Here is a 15,742-nt window from a genome sequence, read left to right on the forward strand (position 1 = left end):
CCATTTGAAATTAGTATAAGGCAATGGATACAGTAGCTTAGTGCAGTAGAAGACTACTTTGATAATGACCATTTTAATTACATTAGGAACCTTGTTACCAGATACAACCTACTGCCAGGACAGCAAATGTGTAAGCAAAGTATCTGTATGACTTATCTGAAGCAAGCTGAGCTACCTATGCAAGTGCTTAAGGAATCCAATTACTGTGTGTGCGATTTCATCCTTAACAGTTTCACATTTGTACTGCATCACTTAAAGCAGCAGAATCAGTATGCAGATAATTACAGTTCTGCTTTTGCCTAAAACATAGCTAGAACATTAAGATATGCCATGTCTGTATCACACTATTTTGTACTGTACAGACTTATTGAGGTCTCACTTGTATAGTGAGACTCAGTACCTTCTTGGGTAGGAGAAGAACTAAGCGCTAGGAACCACCGTATGAACAGAACAGATTTCTAAAACAATTCACTATTTTTCTCTTGCCAAAAATGTTTAGTAATATGTTTGTTAGTACCTTTTATTGTTGTAAGGTTTATTCTGACATATTTCAGGAGACAAATAGTATGGTGTTCCTATGCAAGTGCGAGCCAGCTCCGCAGTACTAAAGAAAAAGAAGGATTAATATTAGATAGTTAACTCGCATGAAGAGCACTGATTGCATTTTCCTACATCAAAGCAATTTAGATTAAGTCAGAGAAAATAGCATCAAAAAGGAATTACCTGTTAAGAACTCTGGCGATGCCAAAATCTCCCAGCTGTATTGTTCCATCTTTGGTTAAAAATATATTCTTGATATAGAAATTTTAAGAAGTCTGTTAATTCAAGCATTCATGCAATGGCACACTTTTTATTCCCAACACCTTTAGTGAAGAATAAAGTTTTCTAACATTGAGTCACTCTGAAGCCACTAGCTTACTGACTACTAAGCACAGGACTTATTCTAGTGCTACTTTATCAAAATTAAACATTATTATACATTCTAAAATACAATCTTTTCTTTCCCACACAGATATATGAGTAGCACTCAAGTAGCTTCATCAATTAAACTGATTGTACAAATAGCATAAATAACTTCCAGGTAACTCCAAAGAAAAGATGTGTGTACATAAAAAAGACCACTTTCCATAATTTACCAATTTACATTAGCAAGATATCCATGTAATCACTTTGGAAATAGAGTCAGTTAAAAACCAGATGCCTACATACCTGTGACTTTATGTCTCGATGCAAGATTTTTCTATCATGTATGTGTTTTAGTGCTAAACAGATCTGTACAAACCAATCCAGAATCTAAGGACAAAATAAAATGCAATTATCAGTGTCAGTACTTTGAAGTTCCCCTAACTATGTAACCAAAAATAGCAAATCAGTTCTACAATTATAAGATTTGATTTTACCCTCTTTCCACAAACCTGTCTTCATTTATACCATGAAATAATTACACAAGTAATGTCTCCACTAAGCAAGCTTTTTAATGAAAGATGAATACTACCCAGCATTGATATTACAGTATCACAGTATCACAGTATCACCAAGGTTGGAAGAGACCTCACAGATCATCAAGTCCAACCCTTTACCACCGTGCCCAAGGCTAGACCATGGCACCAAGTGCCACATCCAACCTTGCCTTGAACTGCCCCAGGGACCTAAGACTACCAGTTGCATTGCATATTACAATTCTAACAAAAATATGTAACATGCATTTGGCTAAAATGTTGAAGACTTAAAATCTTTAAGATACAAATTCTACTTTGGCTCTAACCAAGTCTTCTTGCAGTCAATCAACCAAGAGACCTAGAAAGCCAAACTGATTTTCACAGAAACATTTTACTAGTCCATATTTCACTTCAAAAAGAAAAGTAGTACAAGTGGATGCCATAAAGGCAGCAAACAACATACAACTAGAAGATTATAAACAAGCTAACAACACTGTTTTTAAAAAGTATTCTAAAAATCACATTATAAAGGGTGACTTCTTCATATGAATAGAGACCTCAACTTAGAAGCACATACATGTCAAAATTACAGTATAAAACAAGGTATAATTTTCACTTCTCTACTTCAGCTTCCTCTTGTAGATGTGAGTCAAAGCTAGAAAAAAGTTTTACAAATTATATCCAAAATGTTTCATGATTACCCTATTCTAAACACCATCAATAGACCAAATGCACTAGCAAATCTTTTCAGCCATGTCAGTTCTAATAAAACCCACCTGAATCTTACATAAAGCGTTTTCACTTAATTTAAGGAAATTCCTACTTCAAAACCTATCAGACATTCCAGATTCTCCCATAGTACAAATTACTTTCTATCCAATATGGTGGAAAATATGCCAGTATATGTCCAATACCTAATTAATATTTTTCTAGTGGAAAAAGAAACTTCTGAATTGTCACCTTCATATTGCCATAGTTCATATTTGATAATTCTGATTTTAAAAAATCAAAATAAATATTCTGTGCCATTATAGATACTTCATATAATAACTATTTAAAAGATTTTAAAATAGTCATGTCCTTCATTATTTTTCATTATTCAGATCTGGTTTACTTGGCAAGGCATGCTACTTTTTTCAAGTATCTTGCACAAATAACATACTCAGTATTTTCAGCTACTTGTAATTTTTTTTAAAACATTACTACAACTGCTGGCAGCAAGAAACACAGTTTGAGAACCTCCTTTTAGAGAAGCAACCATACCTAGCAAACAGAACCAAAATAATTTAAAACTTATTTAAAAGTATAATGGAACAAAATGCTATAGCAGCAGCTTGCTGTTACCTGATCCTCAGGGAATAAGATTCCTTTCTGGGCATTTATTTTTTTAAATAAGTCTCCTCCCTCACAGTAATCCATCACTATGTAAAGGCAGCCATTTTCTGTTAAAAAAAAAAAGGGGGGGGGGTTAAAAAAAATACAGAAACAAACAAACAAAAATCAAACAATTAAGAAAACAAACCCACAAAAAAACCCCAAAACATCTTTAATAGAACTTTGTAAACATCTTCACTGCAGTCACAGAAAAAGCAACTAAAAAAAAAACTCTAACCTTTTCACATGCAGCTTCAGATACCATTTTTTAAACTTCAAGCAATAATGTTGTAATTGAATTTCACAACACTAAGTTTCCCATCTCTAGTAACATTGGACTATTTTGGTATGGATAAAAAATATAAAATAAAATAACATATGCTGAATCAACACCCCAAAATGCGGTTCAAAACCACTAGGAAATTAAAGGTGTCACTTCATAACTACATTATCAAAAGAATTCTTCAACCTGCTTTCACAATCGTACAGATTCCCTACCCTAAAAAAAGTGATCTCATTTAGGTAGTTCTTCTACTTCAGGTAGCTGCTTTTATTTTCCTAATTATTTCTTAGAGTCTTACGTGGACATGGTACTACTCACACCAAGTGCAAGAACACAACTATCACCAGCTTTTATGCCAAACACAAAATTAATTTCAGAAATTGAAGAACAGTAATAAAACTTCCAGCGAACAATAATAGATGGAGGCAATTATTTTCTCAGAGTTTAATGAAATTTGGGGAGAACTCAAAAAATCGTATGCAAGTTTTCACTAAGAAATATGAATATATGCATTTCATGCAAAGTTACAGTTTGGGTCCCAAACGCAATCTTTTCCAGTTATTGATGAAATAAAAGGGAGATTAGGCAGCAGCAAACCACAAGTTAAAGAAATCTCAAGGACTACGCTACTCACATATTAAGCTTGATTTTGTGAAGAGCTGAATAAATGCATAAAAATAATCACATTCTGCTCAAAAGAAAAGCTCTTATTAAAGGAGACAGTCATAGCACTTGAACTCTTAAACCAAGTAAAAATTAAACCATGTAAATTACTTAAACTTTTCTCCTGCATAATGCTTCTGAAATCTGACTTTTGAAACCTCGAACTGTGACTTTTATGCTTGCAGCTGCTTGTGTCTTGTTTAAGCTTTACAATTGGTATCATTATAAAAGATGATCCTAGGAGCCTGGATTTCTTGCAGACTTGTTGCTATAATAATTCTCTTTTATAAATCAAAACAGTATGTTAAAAGTCAATTACAGGATCTACCTTGTATGAAGAAATAAATGAAGAAAAAAGTAGTCTTCAAGAACAGGCCTCAATTACAAGGAGGATAGAAGCATGGATTTATAAACCAGAAGACTATGGCGCACAATTCTAATTCAATGAATAAAAAAACTCCCCAATCGAAACACATATTCAAGTCAACAGGAAGAAAGGAAAAGAGAAAACAACTGTCTCTCTAAATAGTATCTCAACTAATGTTTTCGGTTTTTATAGTAGTATTTTAACCTATGTGACAGACTCCTGGAATCTTTTACCTGTTCTGCTCATTTCCCAAGGCATTCACTATAAAAACAATGGGGAGTTTTATTTCTCCTTCCTTCAACGCTTGAAGTAAACAGTCCTACCTCTTTTTCTAGCTTTAAAAGCAATGATATGATTGCAATTACTGAAGACTGTATTCAAAGACAATGGAATTTCAGATAAAATTGCTATTGCCAGGTTATCAGTACTTGAATTTGGACTGCACTTGCATTTAACATAGACAAGCACTCAAGCTGTTGCAGTATAGACAACTAACAAGAAACAAGAGATTATAACCCTTCCATTTAAGATTCCATCAAAATTTATGCATCTAAGGAAGAGACATGAACATTTCTGTTGAATTCTTGCATTTTAAAAAATTACTACTATTCTTAAATATGCAGGGGAAGGGTCAAAAAATACAATCCAAAAGTAGTGAAGAAATAGAAGTATGAATACTGATTATAAGAGAAAATGCACCGACTTTTAAACTAAATAGACTAAGTAGTGCACAGTTACCATCACTACTTCAGATTGCAGTGTATAATTAGTCTTACCTTCAAATGACTCTCTATACAGGACAATGTTCGGATGTTTCATGTTTGCCAAGACAGCGACTTCTCTTCTTGATTCTTCTCTCTCCTTACTTGACATCTTCAGAAGGAAAACAATTTTTGAGAACAGAAATACAAAATAAGATTGTATCAGTAACTAATAATAATCACTCACCTTAGAGATGTTTATTTCTTTAATAACATACTGTTGACCATTTTCTTTAGCTTTGACAAGAATTGCTTTCCCAAAGGATCCTTCTCCAATCTTTCGCACTTTAATATATTTATCCATAGTTATCTTCTTAAAGCATCCTTACTTTACTTCTAGGCAAGAAAAAAAAAATTAGCAAACAAACATAAACCAGACTTAGATAGCTGGACTTAGTCATCTAGCCTGCCTGGTCATGTCACTCAAAAAAACCCCTCAAATTGTCTTTTCAATTGCATCTTGTTTCACATGTTTTCAGTAAAATCATATACTCTCAGTCTCCATTTCATTTCGACACAGTTGGCTACCTGGTGTGGAAAAAAAGGACTGCATTATTAAACCCTGCTTAAAGCTGTCTTCACAGACAGTATGAAAGAATGATGCATTTTATCATTAAATGAAGTGGTCAGTGTCATAACTTCTGATTCAACTAGTACGCAAACATCATTTAGAGCCATGGCACTTGATAAATGAATCAGAAGAACTACAATGTGGTGGAGGATCCCTACAAGTCATTTCTTATGCCCTAAACCCAGTATTTTGGAAGTTAGTCACACAAGGCCAAAAAAGCAATGAACTGCAGATATTCCCATTGAATTTAGAATTACTACCCAACATAGAAAAGTGTTACCCTAATTCTGTCTGAAAACTAAGATAATTTATTTTTCCATGCTACATATAAGTTCTTACAAAATGGTACATATCAGTATTTTTATTGTACTGACTACTTAAACCTACCTTTTGAGATTAAAGAGATTATTCAGCTAAATGTTGGTGGTGTTTAAGGTTCTATACTAAGAAATACTTAAATAAAATCAAGACACTAGTGAGTTGCATGTGGAAGAAGTCTCAGAAGAGCAAAGAGAATTGGCAAAACAAAAAACAAAGTGATGAATGTCAAAACAAATTTCACAGTGTCACAGTATCACCAAGGTTGGAAGAGACCTCATAGATCATCAAGTCCAACCCTTTATCACAGAGCTCAAGGCTAGACTATGGCACCAAGTGCCACGTCCAAAACAAATTTACGGTGGACTGAAAGATATTTTCTACAGTAGAAAGACCTTCCATGCCCTAAGAAAGTTCCTGCAAAATGAGAATTACAAAAGGGCCCCAAACTTTTCTGCATCCAAGCCTAACTTGAGAGCATTAATGGTATTTGTGCTTTGCTGTACCCAGCTATTTTCCAGCAGGAAACTTTAGTAACTCAGATTTACACTTCACACATATCTCAGGTGAGGTTCTTTTCCCTGACTTGGGACAATTCTTTGTCATAATTACCATGCACCAGACACGGATCCTGCTAAAGAGTTTCAGGAAGACAGATCCGTAACATGGAAGTCAACTAAAATTAATAAGGTTTACTGGTATAGCAAGAAAAAACACAAGAGAACTGAAGCAATCATTTCTGCAAAACAAGAGATGGGAAAATAACTAAATCTATGGATAACAGCAAAGAACAACATATGAAAATGACAGGTCTGCAACGTGTTGGTAGATTTTTTTTGCCTTGAAGAAACCATTTATTGTGAAGTTATACTTCAAAAATAAGGTAAAGCTTCAATATTAACATCAACATCCTATTTTGAGTAGTGGCAAAACATAGCACGTGAGACAATTTCAACTTCATACGGCTCTATCAAGCTCTCTTCCTACCCTTGCTTTGCTATGAAGCAAGCTTTACTGTAGTAAACCTAATCAGCAACATTAAGCATACTTTAAAGCTCCTACTGCACGGTGCTCTGTGCAAATATAAATGATCAATAAGTAGGCTGTGGGAAAGAAGACTCAGAGAGAGGATACAGTTTTGTGCTCATGGCATGCGAAATACGAGTCTTGAGGAAAGACATCAGCGCTGACAGGGCGTTGGCTTTTCCAACCCTGGACACCAAACCTTGTTACGGACACGCACGAAAGCGGCTTCAGCGCCAGGGCACAAGTCACGCACTCCTAGACAGCCCAGCGGAGCCCTGGACACATAAAATGAGGCGACAAACCCGAATTGCACGGCCAGGCCACAGTCAAGCGGCCGAAAGCATAGTGTACATCAGCTCAGAGGCAAAAGAGGCCCCCATACTAAACACTGGGCCGGATCGCGCTTCTCAGCTGGGCCGCACCGGGCCACCGCCCACGCACAGCAGGGGTACAATCAGAGCCAAGCAAGAAGTGCGTCCAGGGATACCCTTCCCCCATCCTCGACAGACAGAGGAAAGCGAGTTGCTACCGGTCCGGTCCCGCCACCGACTGCAGCCACCAGCCCTGCAGAAGGGCGACCGTGCACTGCGCTGCGCCCGCCTCACCCACGCCCCAGCATACCTCCCGACACACTGCCCAGCTATACCCGCCACGGTCGCTCAACCAGGCTTCACTGCCACGGCGGGGCCCCCTTCCTCAGCCTCTATTGGCGTGTGCGGCCCGCATCTCCGCTGCCATTGGGCGCCCTGTGCTAAGGCGGGGCAGCAGCTCGCCAGACCGCCCTCCCCGCGTTAGCGGCGCTTCACCCTGGTAACGCATGGCCGGGGGGCACCTGACAGCCTGGGGGCGCGGCGTAGCGACAGAAAAGGCTGAGTAGTAACGGCTCGGCCTGAGCGCTTTCGTTAGCAAAATACAGCACCTGTGACTTCAATGAACCGTGATGCACAAGGCTGCTCAGCCGGGCACTGCCAGTACGTGCCTTCTCGGAGGTGTCTCTGGAGCGCGATTTGTATGGGGAAGCGTGTCCTGGTGATTCAGCGGCAGTGTGCCATAAATTTATCCGGGAGGGTCAGGCTGTCCGCAGCAAGTGGCTCCGAGGGGGATGTGGGGTTCCACTTCTATTCCTTGGTCAAAAAAATCCGCGTTAACTGCGTGTACGAGTAAAGGCTTGTGACTCGTAACACTTTCCCAGTCTTGATCCGTTACCCAGTGTGCACATTGATAAGCACTGCTCAGTCTTGTTAGCATTTTACATAGCCACACTCGCGGCTGTAACTTATTTTTTCTTGACAGAAAAAAACACACCAACCCTGCCACGGTATTTTACTGGGACCTTCATTCTGCCCATGTAAGTTGAGTAAACTCTTTCCTGGTCTCTACCTCGGTAAGCTGGCAGTACAGAGCAGTTACCTGCTCAGCCTAAGTACTGCATTCCATCTGTTGATAAACATCTAACTTTTGGGAGTCAGAACTCGCAGAGCCCGTGAAATCTAAACACCTCTCCGTTTAGGCAAATACAAAACGATGCTCCGATACACCGATGTTCCCCCTGGGAAAGCGCATTCGCATTCTGAACCGTAAGGATTTGCCTACCCCGTTACCGCCCGCTCTGCGCAGCGACCAGCTGTAGGTCGCTTTCACAGACGGGGCCGCCTCCCGCGCGAGAGACAGCCGCCACCCCAGCGCGGTCACAACCAGCAGCATCGCCAAGCGGTTGTAGCCCCATCCATAGCTCAGTAGTCGCTACCGTCGGGGGCCATGGAGAAGCGGCACCCCGCCCGCGCCAGCAGCGGGAACCGGAAGCAGTACTGGTGACGTAAACGTCGTTGGCCGGCGCTGAGCGGCGGCGGCCGCGCGCGTGCGTGACAGGAAGCCCCGCCCCCAGGTCGAGGGGGCGGGCGGGCGGGCCGGAGGTGCCACCGTCGGGCCGGGGGCCGAGGCGGTGTCCGCGGCGTCTTTCCGACCCCGCCCCGCCGCCGCAGGAGGATGAACCAGCGTCTCCTCGGGGAGCAGCAGGCGGCGCTACCAGGGCAGGTAGGGGCGGGGCTCGCTTGGGCTATGCTCGTTTCATCTCCCGTCGATGGAGGGCCCCGGCGCGGTATAGGTACTGCGACGTGACTGAAGGCGTCTGCGGGAGGGCCGCTCGGTCCTGCCCGCTGGCAGCGTGGCGAGCGTGGCTGAGGTAGTGACTTAAACCTGACCGCGAGGGAAGGGGGAGAGGAGCAGGGGAGAAGGTAGCCTCTACCGCACGGCCTGTCCGCGGAGCGGCACCTGTGTCCTCGTCAGCGGCACCGTTTCGTCCTGCGGCCAGCAGGTGGGAAGGGACAGGAATAGCGGTTCCTCGTGGACCTCGCAGCTTACCTGCCTTCCTCCCCCGAAACGGTAGTGACCGGAGTCAGGGGGAATACCTAGCGAGTTTACACAGCGTGTGATCTCTCGTCACCTGATTAGAGTGTTCTGTGGCAGCTCTGGTTCGCGTACGGAAACTGGGGGGCTGTGCAACTTGGTGTATCGAGAGTTTCCTCCCCTCGGAGACAAGGGTAGAAATACTCCGAGTGTGAGTTGCTCACTCTATGTTGGCTCACGGGTTTGGTTAGAAGTACTATTACACAAGGAATGGAGATAATGGGCATGTCTTGGAGCCTCTTAATTAAATGAGAAGGGTGCAGGTGACCGAGGTTAAAACCCAAGGTTGATTGCATTCTTTCATACTACATTTTCTACTTATCTAAAGTCATTTACTTCCCCAGCCAAAACCGTGGAGCTGACAGTAAAGCAAGTATGTAGCAATTGTTGCCGAAAATGAACAGTGGCAGTGTGACAATGGAGAATCATGTGCTGATTGTTAACTATGTTCAATAGTAAATTTGCTGTGTCACACTTTACTGAGCTAGGTAAAAGAAGGCCTTGAGAACAAAAACGTTTCTGATTGTAATTGTTTTATAATAAATACTTAGCGTTTTTGAGAAAATGTCCCCAAATTACAATCATTTGGGCTTAAGGGCTTGCACCTATTTCTTGAGGCTCTTCAGTAAGGACATCTTAAGATGAGGACATCGGAAGTTTATGTGCAGAGATTTTTGCTTTCATATGCCTTTCTTGGAGGACCTGTGGGGGGTTTTATGTTCTGTATCCCTTGACAACATAGATACTTTTCAAAAACAGTTGCTGGAATGAAGGATGTGTTGGCATGACAGATTTGAAATCAGATAGTTATCATTACTATTTCTCTGTTTGAGGAGACTTCAGTATGCTGTAATGTAAAATATTTTTAAAATCACACATGCATTACAAAAACCAAACCTTTGTGAGGTAAAGCAGGTCCCTAGAGAACTTGCTGACTGTCACTAATATTTTCTACTCCAAAAATCTGACACTGAGTAACTGTTTTAAATATGATGTCTTGTCTTTTTGGTTGGCAAGCAGATGTAAACGTACTGCTCAGTACTCTGGGTTGTCAAATTGGGAAGCACTTTTGCTGTGGGAAAGCTGCACCTAGCATGAAATTCAGTGTGAAACAAAATGATTGCATCTGTCTACAACATCTGTCAGAATAAAAGCTAAGTGTCCAGAAAAATAGAAGTAATTTCTTGTCTGCTTTTGTTTACTATTGCTATGACAATTCAAAGAATTGTTTGCCTCACAGTAATTGTTGTCAGGCACAATGTGTATTGCAGTATCTTTAGAAATACACGTTTCTTGGTGTATTATTCCCAGCACTGGCTGTGCCCACATCTCTACAGCATCCTACCTCAGAATGGTTAACGGTAGCATTGTTCTTCCTGTGATACATATTTGCAAGTTTAAGTGATCCTCTGGTTTATCTCTTGTCTCTCTCAATAGTGACTTGTAATAAGAACAACCCTGTCCAAATCCTCAACTGGACACCTGAAGATGTTGGTCTTTGCTCTTCGTGGTTATGCTGCTCTGAGCCACTTCATGTGCTTGCCTGCTTTTTCTTTTGCAGCTATTTGTGCTTCCTGTGCTGTCTTCCACATCTCGTGTATGTCACAAAATTATGTTTCTGTGACTTAAAAGCGAGAGTTCAGTGTATGCTGGTACTGTAGAAGTGGATGGATTTAACTGCGTAATATATGTTCTCCTGTTCGGTGAATAGACACTTTGGTGTGTTTTTTTGATGTCTGCTTTGCTTTGAGGGTTCTCTCTGTGTGTGGCTTACCTTGGTATTTGAAGAGCAGGGTTGTGTTCTTTGAGTATAAGCACTAAAGCTGAGGCAACTGCTTCAAGTTCACTACCACAGACAAAAGACATTCTAGGAGGATTCAGAATTCTTTCCTCTCATTTAAATGACTTCATTTGTATGTGGATAGGTGTTTCTGTGCGGATTGTGTTTTCTGGCTAATATCATTGGTGCTAAATTATTGTAATATATTTCTAACGTGATGGTTAAAAAAAAGAGTAGAAACTCAACTGTTGAAGAGATTTGTGACAGAAATGGCAGTAGCCAGTTCAAGTTGTTTTTAAGAGTCCGTTTCCTAGTTCTCAAACTCTAGATGGCATGTTCCTAAACTTGTTTGGCACATCCTTGGCAACAAGGTAACCTAGTAATCTCTGAAGGCAGTCAGCAGTGTCAGTGATCATGCACATTAAATTGCTTGTATGTCCATCCTACTTGCTGTGTTGTCTGACTTCCAGTCTCTGCTACTGTAGTACTTTGTGCTTGGTTTGTATGCCAGGCTGTGCAGACTGAAGGTGCTTGGCGTATTAAACAGCTGGTAATTGCATTTTTTTTTTAATAGCTGTTTAACTTGAAACTTGATTTTGAGATTTGGAAACTTCTGTAAAATCTTCTGAAGAAGTAATGTTTAGACAAAAAAACCCTGCTCCTTTAAATGGGTTCTGGTGAGAGGATTGCAAACAGATGGTAAAAGTAATGTTTGCTGGGACATGTGCTCTGCTCTAAGAAAATAGAAACCTTGAAAAGAACACAAAATGTTGAGGTAGTGGTTACACTTAATACCTGGAGAGAAGAGACTCAACAAAGTGGTTCCTGGGCTTTATGTATAATAGAAAATATTCTACACAAATCTGTAAAAATACTTGTAAATCTGTTTATGTCTGGAGTATCCTTATTTGTATTATGTAGTGAGTCAACTTGGTTCTGTACTGGAAATCAGGGCAAAAAAGACACTTTATAGCTTTGTACTTGGTAGCAGTGTGGTTTTTCATTAGTTGTTTTGTTTGTAGGTTTTCTCTGTGTGTGTAGGTGAGTTTTTTGATCCTTTATTAAAAGTAACTTTCACTGTTTCCTTTTTTTTGGGGGGGTATATTTTGATAAATTAACAAGGTCATGAGAGAAGTACTCAAATGTGCATTTTGTGTATGCGTAGAATCATAGAATAGAATCATAGGATCAATCAGGGTTGGAAGGGACCACAAGGATCATCTAGTTCCAACCCCCATGCCATGGGCAGGGACACCCTACCCTATATCAGGATGGCCAGAGCCCCATCCAACTTGGCCTTAACTCCAGGGATGTGGCTTCAACCACCTCCCTGGGCAGCCCATTCCAGGGTCTCACCACTTTCATGGTGAAGAACTTCCTCCTCACGTCCAGCCTGTATTGTGTAGTGCAATACAATATAATGAAGAAACATTTTTCAATCTAATTAGTAAATATGTAATTTCACTTCAGTAATATGTTTACATTATATATGGAGCTACTGAGGTGACTTGGTATTTTGACGTTCAGCCAGTTAAAATTGAAGTGCTCATTTTCCTGAAAGATAAGACTGTGTTTGAGTTCCTTCTGATCTTATCTCCAAATTACTGTTCTCTGCCAGATTTGTTGGTTTTGATCTGTTATCTGCAGTTCTTGATCTACTGCAGCTTTCCCCCTGAGGTTTCTGTTGCTAATTTGTCTCTTGTGTTAGAAGAGGGGAAAAGGCAGTTTTCCACATGCTTATTTTTTGATTCTGAAAGATGAAAATACAATCTTCCAAAGAAGATATCTCTAGGAAAGAAAACTTAATACTTATTTATTTAGATTATTTGCTTTACACTTTGCTTGCTTGTCTTGCAAAAAGCATGTGTTCTCATATAAAATGCTACTCAAAAAAAGCAAATACTTAAAACAGTCTTACAGGCATACTTGTTTTCTCCTATTTTGTCTGAGACATGAATATTCTTTTAAATTACCCAAACCCCTCGCCATGGGTGGCAGGTTGGAATAGATGATCTCTAAAGTCCCTTCCAACCTAAGCCGTTATCTGATTATTTCTTTTCTGTATTTTTCAAAGTAAAAAGCTCTCATGAAACTACTTTCTTCTTTTCTCATAGAATATTCACTTCAATTCTTTGTTTCAACTTGATACCACTATTTAATAGCAATAATTTCTCTTCAGGCTCTTATGCCACAAAACTGACTATGACTTGTAGCCCATGCCAAAGTATGGATAATTTTAGAAGTTATACTTGCCAACTAACCACCTAAGTTTAACAGATGGAGATAACGTTCATGTGAGGGAAACTTGCTGAGCATTCGGAAATGCTAACACATTTCGCTAGTGAACACATTTGGTGGTGTTTGTGCATCTAGGCCTTTTGGGTTTCATTTGCTTGGGATTATTAATCTCCCTTGGTTAGTGCATATGGTTTTCATTAAAAATTGGAAACAAGCTATTCACAATGGTAACAAATTAACGTCAGAGATTCACAGCTATCTCTTAACAGTTGTAGTTCTTTGTTTTACCATTTAAAGAAGACCAGAATAACAATCATTAATGGTTGGATGTGGTTTACTTACCAAAAAATTAGGTGGCTTCTGTCTAGTTAGAGCCAAGAATATCAGACATGAGCCAGATCCTGGTGTTGACTGCAGATAACTTCAGTCCTTCTTCACTTTGCAACCCTAGTGTTGTTCCAGAGCAAAGGAAAGAGCAAGCCTATTATTATCAGGCTCCTAACCTTTGAATTGTTCTCCATAGTGCACCTGCAAATTTATGTGTCTGTTAACTATACCAGGAAGAGACATCAGCTTTTTAATTTCTTGAGGACCAAACACTTATCATTTCCAACCAGAGTACAGTGAATCTTTAGTTGGTTATTTCTTCACTTAGAAGTCTGAAAATCAGTAATTGGGATAGGTAAACAGGAACCGCCAGGTGTCCTCACAAGACTTCATAAGCAGTGGTCACATGCCTGGGCTATATTTTGGAGAACACTAGCATTTTTTTTCTTGATTTGAATGGGATTTTGTGTTTATGAAGAAAGTGGAATTCAGTACAAAATACAAGACTTAAAAAAAAAAAAAAATCAGTGGTAACTGTTATCAAGAAGATGCTTAACCTGGGATAATTGTTTCAGGTTCCAGTTAGACAACCCTGAATTACAATTTTGCCGGTCAAGAATGAATACTTTCCCTGTACTCTTTCTGATGGAGTCAGTGTTCTCATATGCTCTTTGTCTTGACTCACAGAGCCTCTTTTCTGTGACGGTGTCTTATTTCCTTCTTATTAAAGTAGTCTTCTTTGATTACTTTCAGATCATTCAAACAGAAATTTTGTTCAAGTTCAGCACATTATCTGAAAGATACTGAACTCAGGTGTGACCCTGAACTTATGGATCTGTGCACAGAGCTAGGGACTATTTTGTGCATTTCTCTGAAAAGCTTAAGATGCATAGTATAAAGACTTGTGGTTATTCTAGTGGTGTGTAAAACATCTTCTCCACAATTTATATGTTACTCAGATACTGCAACACAAGTCCACATTCAGATGGAGCAAAATCCTTTAACAGCTGTAAAGATAATGTTGCATACTGTGACGCCATCTTTTCATCAAATAGAAAATGAGCATCATGCCCAAAGGCACAGTAAAGAAAAGTTAGGTTATCTGCAATGCCTGACCTTCAAAAGAAGACTGTAGGGTTTACTTTCCAGTTGTCTTAAAGAACTTCAGTGTTACCTGAATATGATCACAGAAGGAGCACTAGACTTAATTTTTTTAATGTATTTTTCTAAGAGAACTCTCCATGTTTGCTGTCCCAGACAGACTACTTGCAGCTATAGGTGCTCACCCATTAGTTTAGAAACTAATACTATATATTACATTGATTTCATGCCTGCACTGAAGTGGCAGCCATGGACACAGTTGCTTACTGTGGCTTGGCTGAGAATCAGTTCTTGCTTGTGAAGCCTGAGCCTTTTTTACTTTTAGTTGAGGTTTGTGCTAAGAGATTATGTTCTGAATAACTGGGGAAAAAAAAGCTGACTAAAAAGCCCTTAAAGACCTTGCTGGTCATGTAGCTGCTTATTATTGGGCCTGTGTGGAAGAAGACTCTTCAACTCTGATAGCAGAGCTGTTCCTAAGGTATCAGCCCCTGAGGTTAGGTTAGTAAATTTAAATCTGACTTTTCAGATAATCCAGCCAGTGTTGGTTGTGAAGCAATTGATTCACACATAGTAACTTGCTGGATGTGAAAGAAGCAATCCCTTCATCAGGCCAGCTAATATTTTTGTACCAGGTGGTACAAGTCTTTGGCTGTCATTACTATGGCCTGGTTATAGCCTTAGTGGTTAAGACATTCTAGAGGGCAGAGATGTGGTTTTGATTACTTGATGCAAACTGAAGTCAATGTTCTTAATGTTTGAAATCATATGACTAGAAGCATGAGTTGAGCGCTCATCCTGTAATTAAGCTGGTAGTTTTGATTTCTCTTAAAGCTAAGAAGGAGTTTCATCAAGAATGAGTATTTCCTATTGGTTCTGCTTTTATGAAGATTAGATAAAGCAGTGATATTCTGTTGGTATGTATCATAAAAATTAAGAACTTTTTCAGGCTGCTACTGCGTTACATTAAGCTTTTATAATCAAGAGCAGCGAGATTCAGTACAATCTAGAAAGTAAGTCCGAGTCTCATTAATAGTTTCTAATGCAAGATTGCCATCTTGCTTTCTATGTATCATCTTTTCATGTAATTT

General features: G+C 39.7%; 2 protein-coding genes across 22 annotated transcripts in view; one reads left to right on the forward strand and one right to left on the reverse strand.

Moving 5' to 3' along the window:
• Positions 1–8,557, reverse strand: part of NEK1 (NIMA related kinase 1) — a 43,398-nt gene extending 34,841 nt beyond the window's left edge. For 12 of the 15 annotated variants that reach the window (XM_064148822.1, XM_064148816.1, XM_064148824.1 and 9 more), the window contains exons 1-7: positions 7,424–7,494; positions 5,075–5,223; positions 4,903–4,999; positions 2,784–2,881; positions 1,210–1,293; positions 724–791; positions 518–604 (exon numbers count right to left, since the gene is read on the reverse strand). In XM_064148822.1, coding sequence (XP_064004892.1) covers positions 518–604; positions 724–791; positions 1,210–1,293; positions 2,784–2,881; positions 4,903–4,999; positions 5,075–5,191 — 551 coding nt within the window. In that variant the 5' untranslated portion in view covers positions 5,192–5,223; positions 7,424–7,494. Of the gene's footprint in view, positions 1–517; positions 605–723; positions 792–1,209; positions 1,294–2,783; positions 2,882–4,902; positions 5,000–5,074; positions 5,224–7,001; positions 7,060–7,423; positions 7,495–7,721 lie in introns of those variants that run through there. The other 3 variants (XM_064148814.1, XM_064148813.1, XM_064148812.1) reach the window with 3 other exon arrangements.
• CLCN3 (chloride voltage-gated channel 3) overlaps positions 1–15,742 on the forward strand; it is a 122,761-nt gene that overhangs the window by 56,821 nt on the left and 50,198 nt on the right. The window contains exon 1 of one of the 7 annotated variants that reach the window (XM_064148834.1): positions 8,686–8,836. The exons of 5 other annotated variants lie outside the window; for them this stretch is intronic. The gene's annotated coding sequence lies outside the window, so the exon portion shown is untranslated. Of the gene's footprint in view, positions 1–8,685; positions 8,837–8,890; positions 8,985–15,742 lie in introns of those variants that run through there. One more of the 7 variants, XM_064148835.1, reaches the window with a different exon arrangement.

Source organism: Pogoniulus pusillus, chromosome 9 (assembly GCF_015220805.1).
Source record: "Pogoniulus pusillus isolate bPogPus1 chromosome 9, bPogPus1.pri, whole genome shotgun sequence".
NCBI classification, from domain to species: Eukaryota; Metazoa; Chordata; class Aves; order Piciformes; family Lybiidae; genus Pogoniulus; species Pogoniulus pusillus.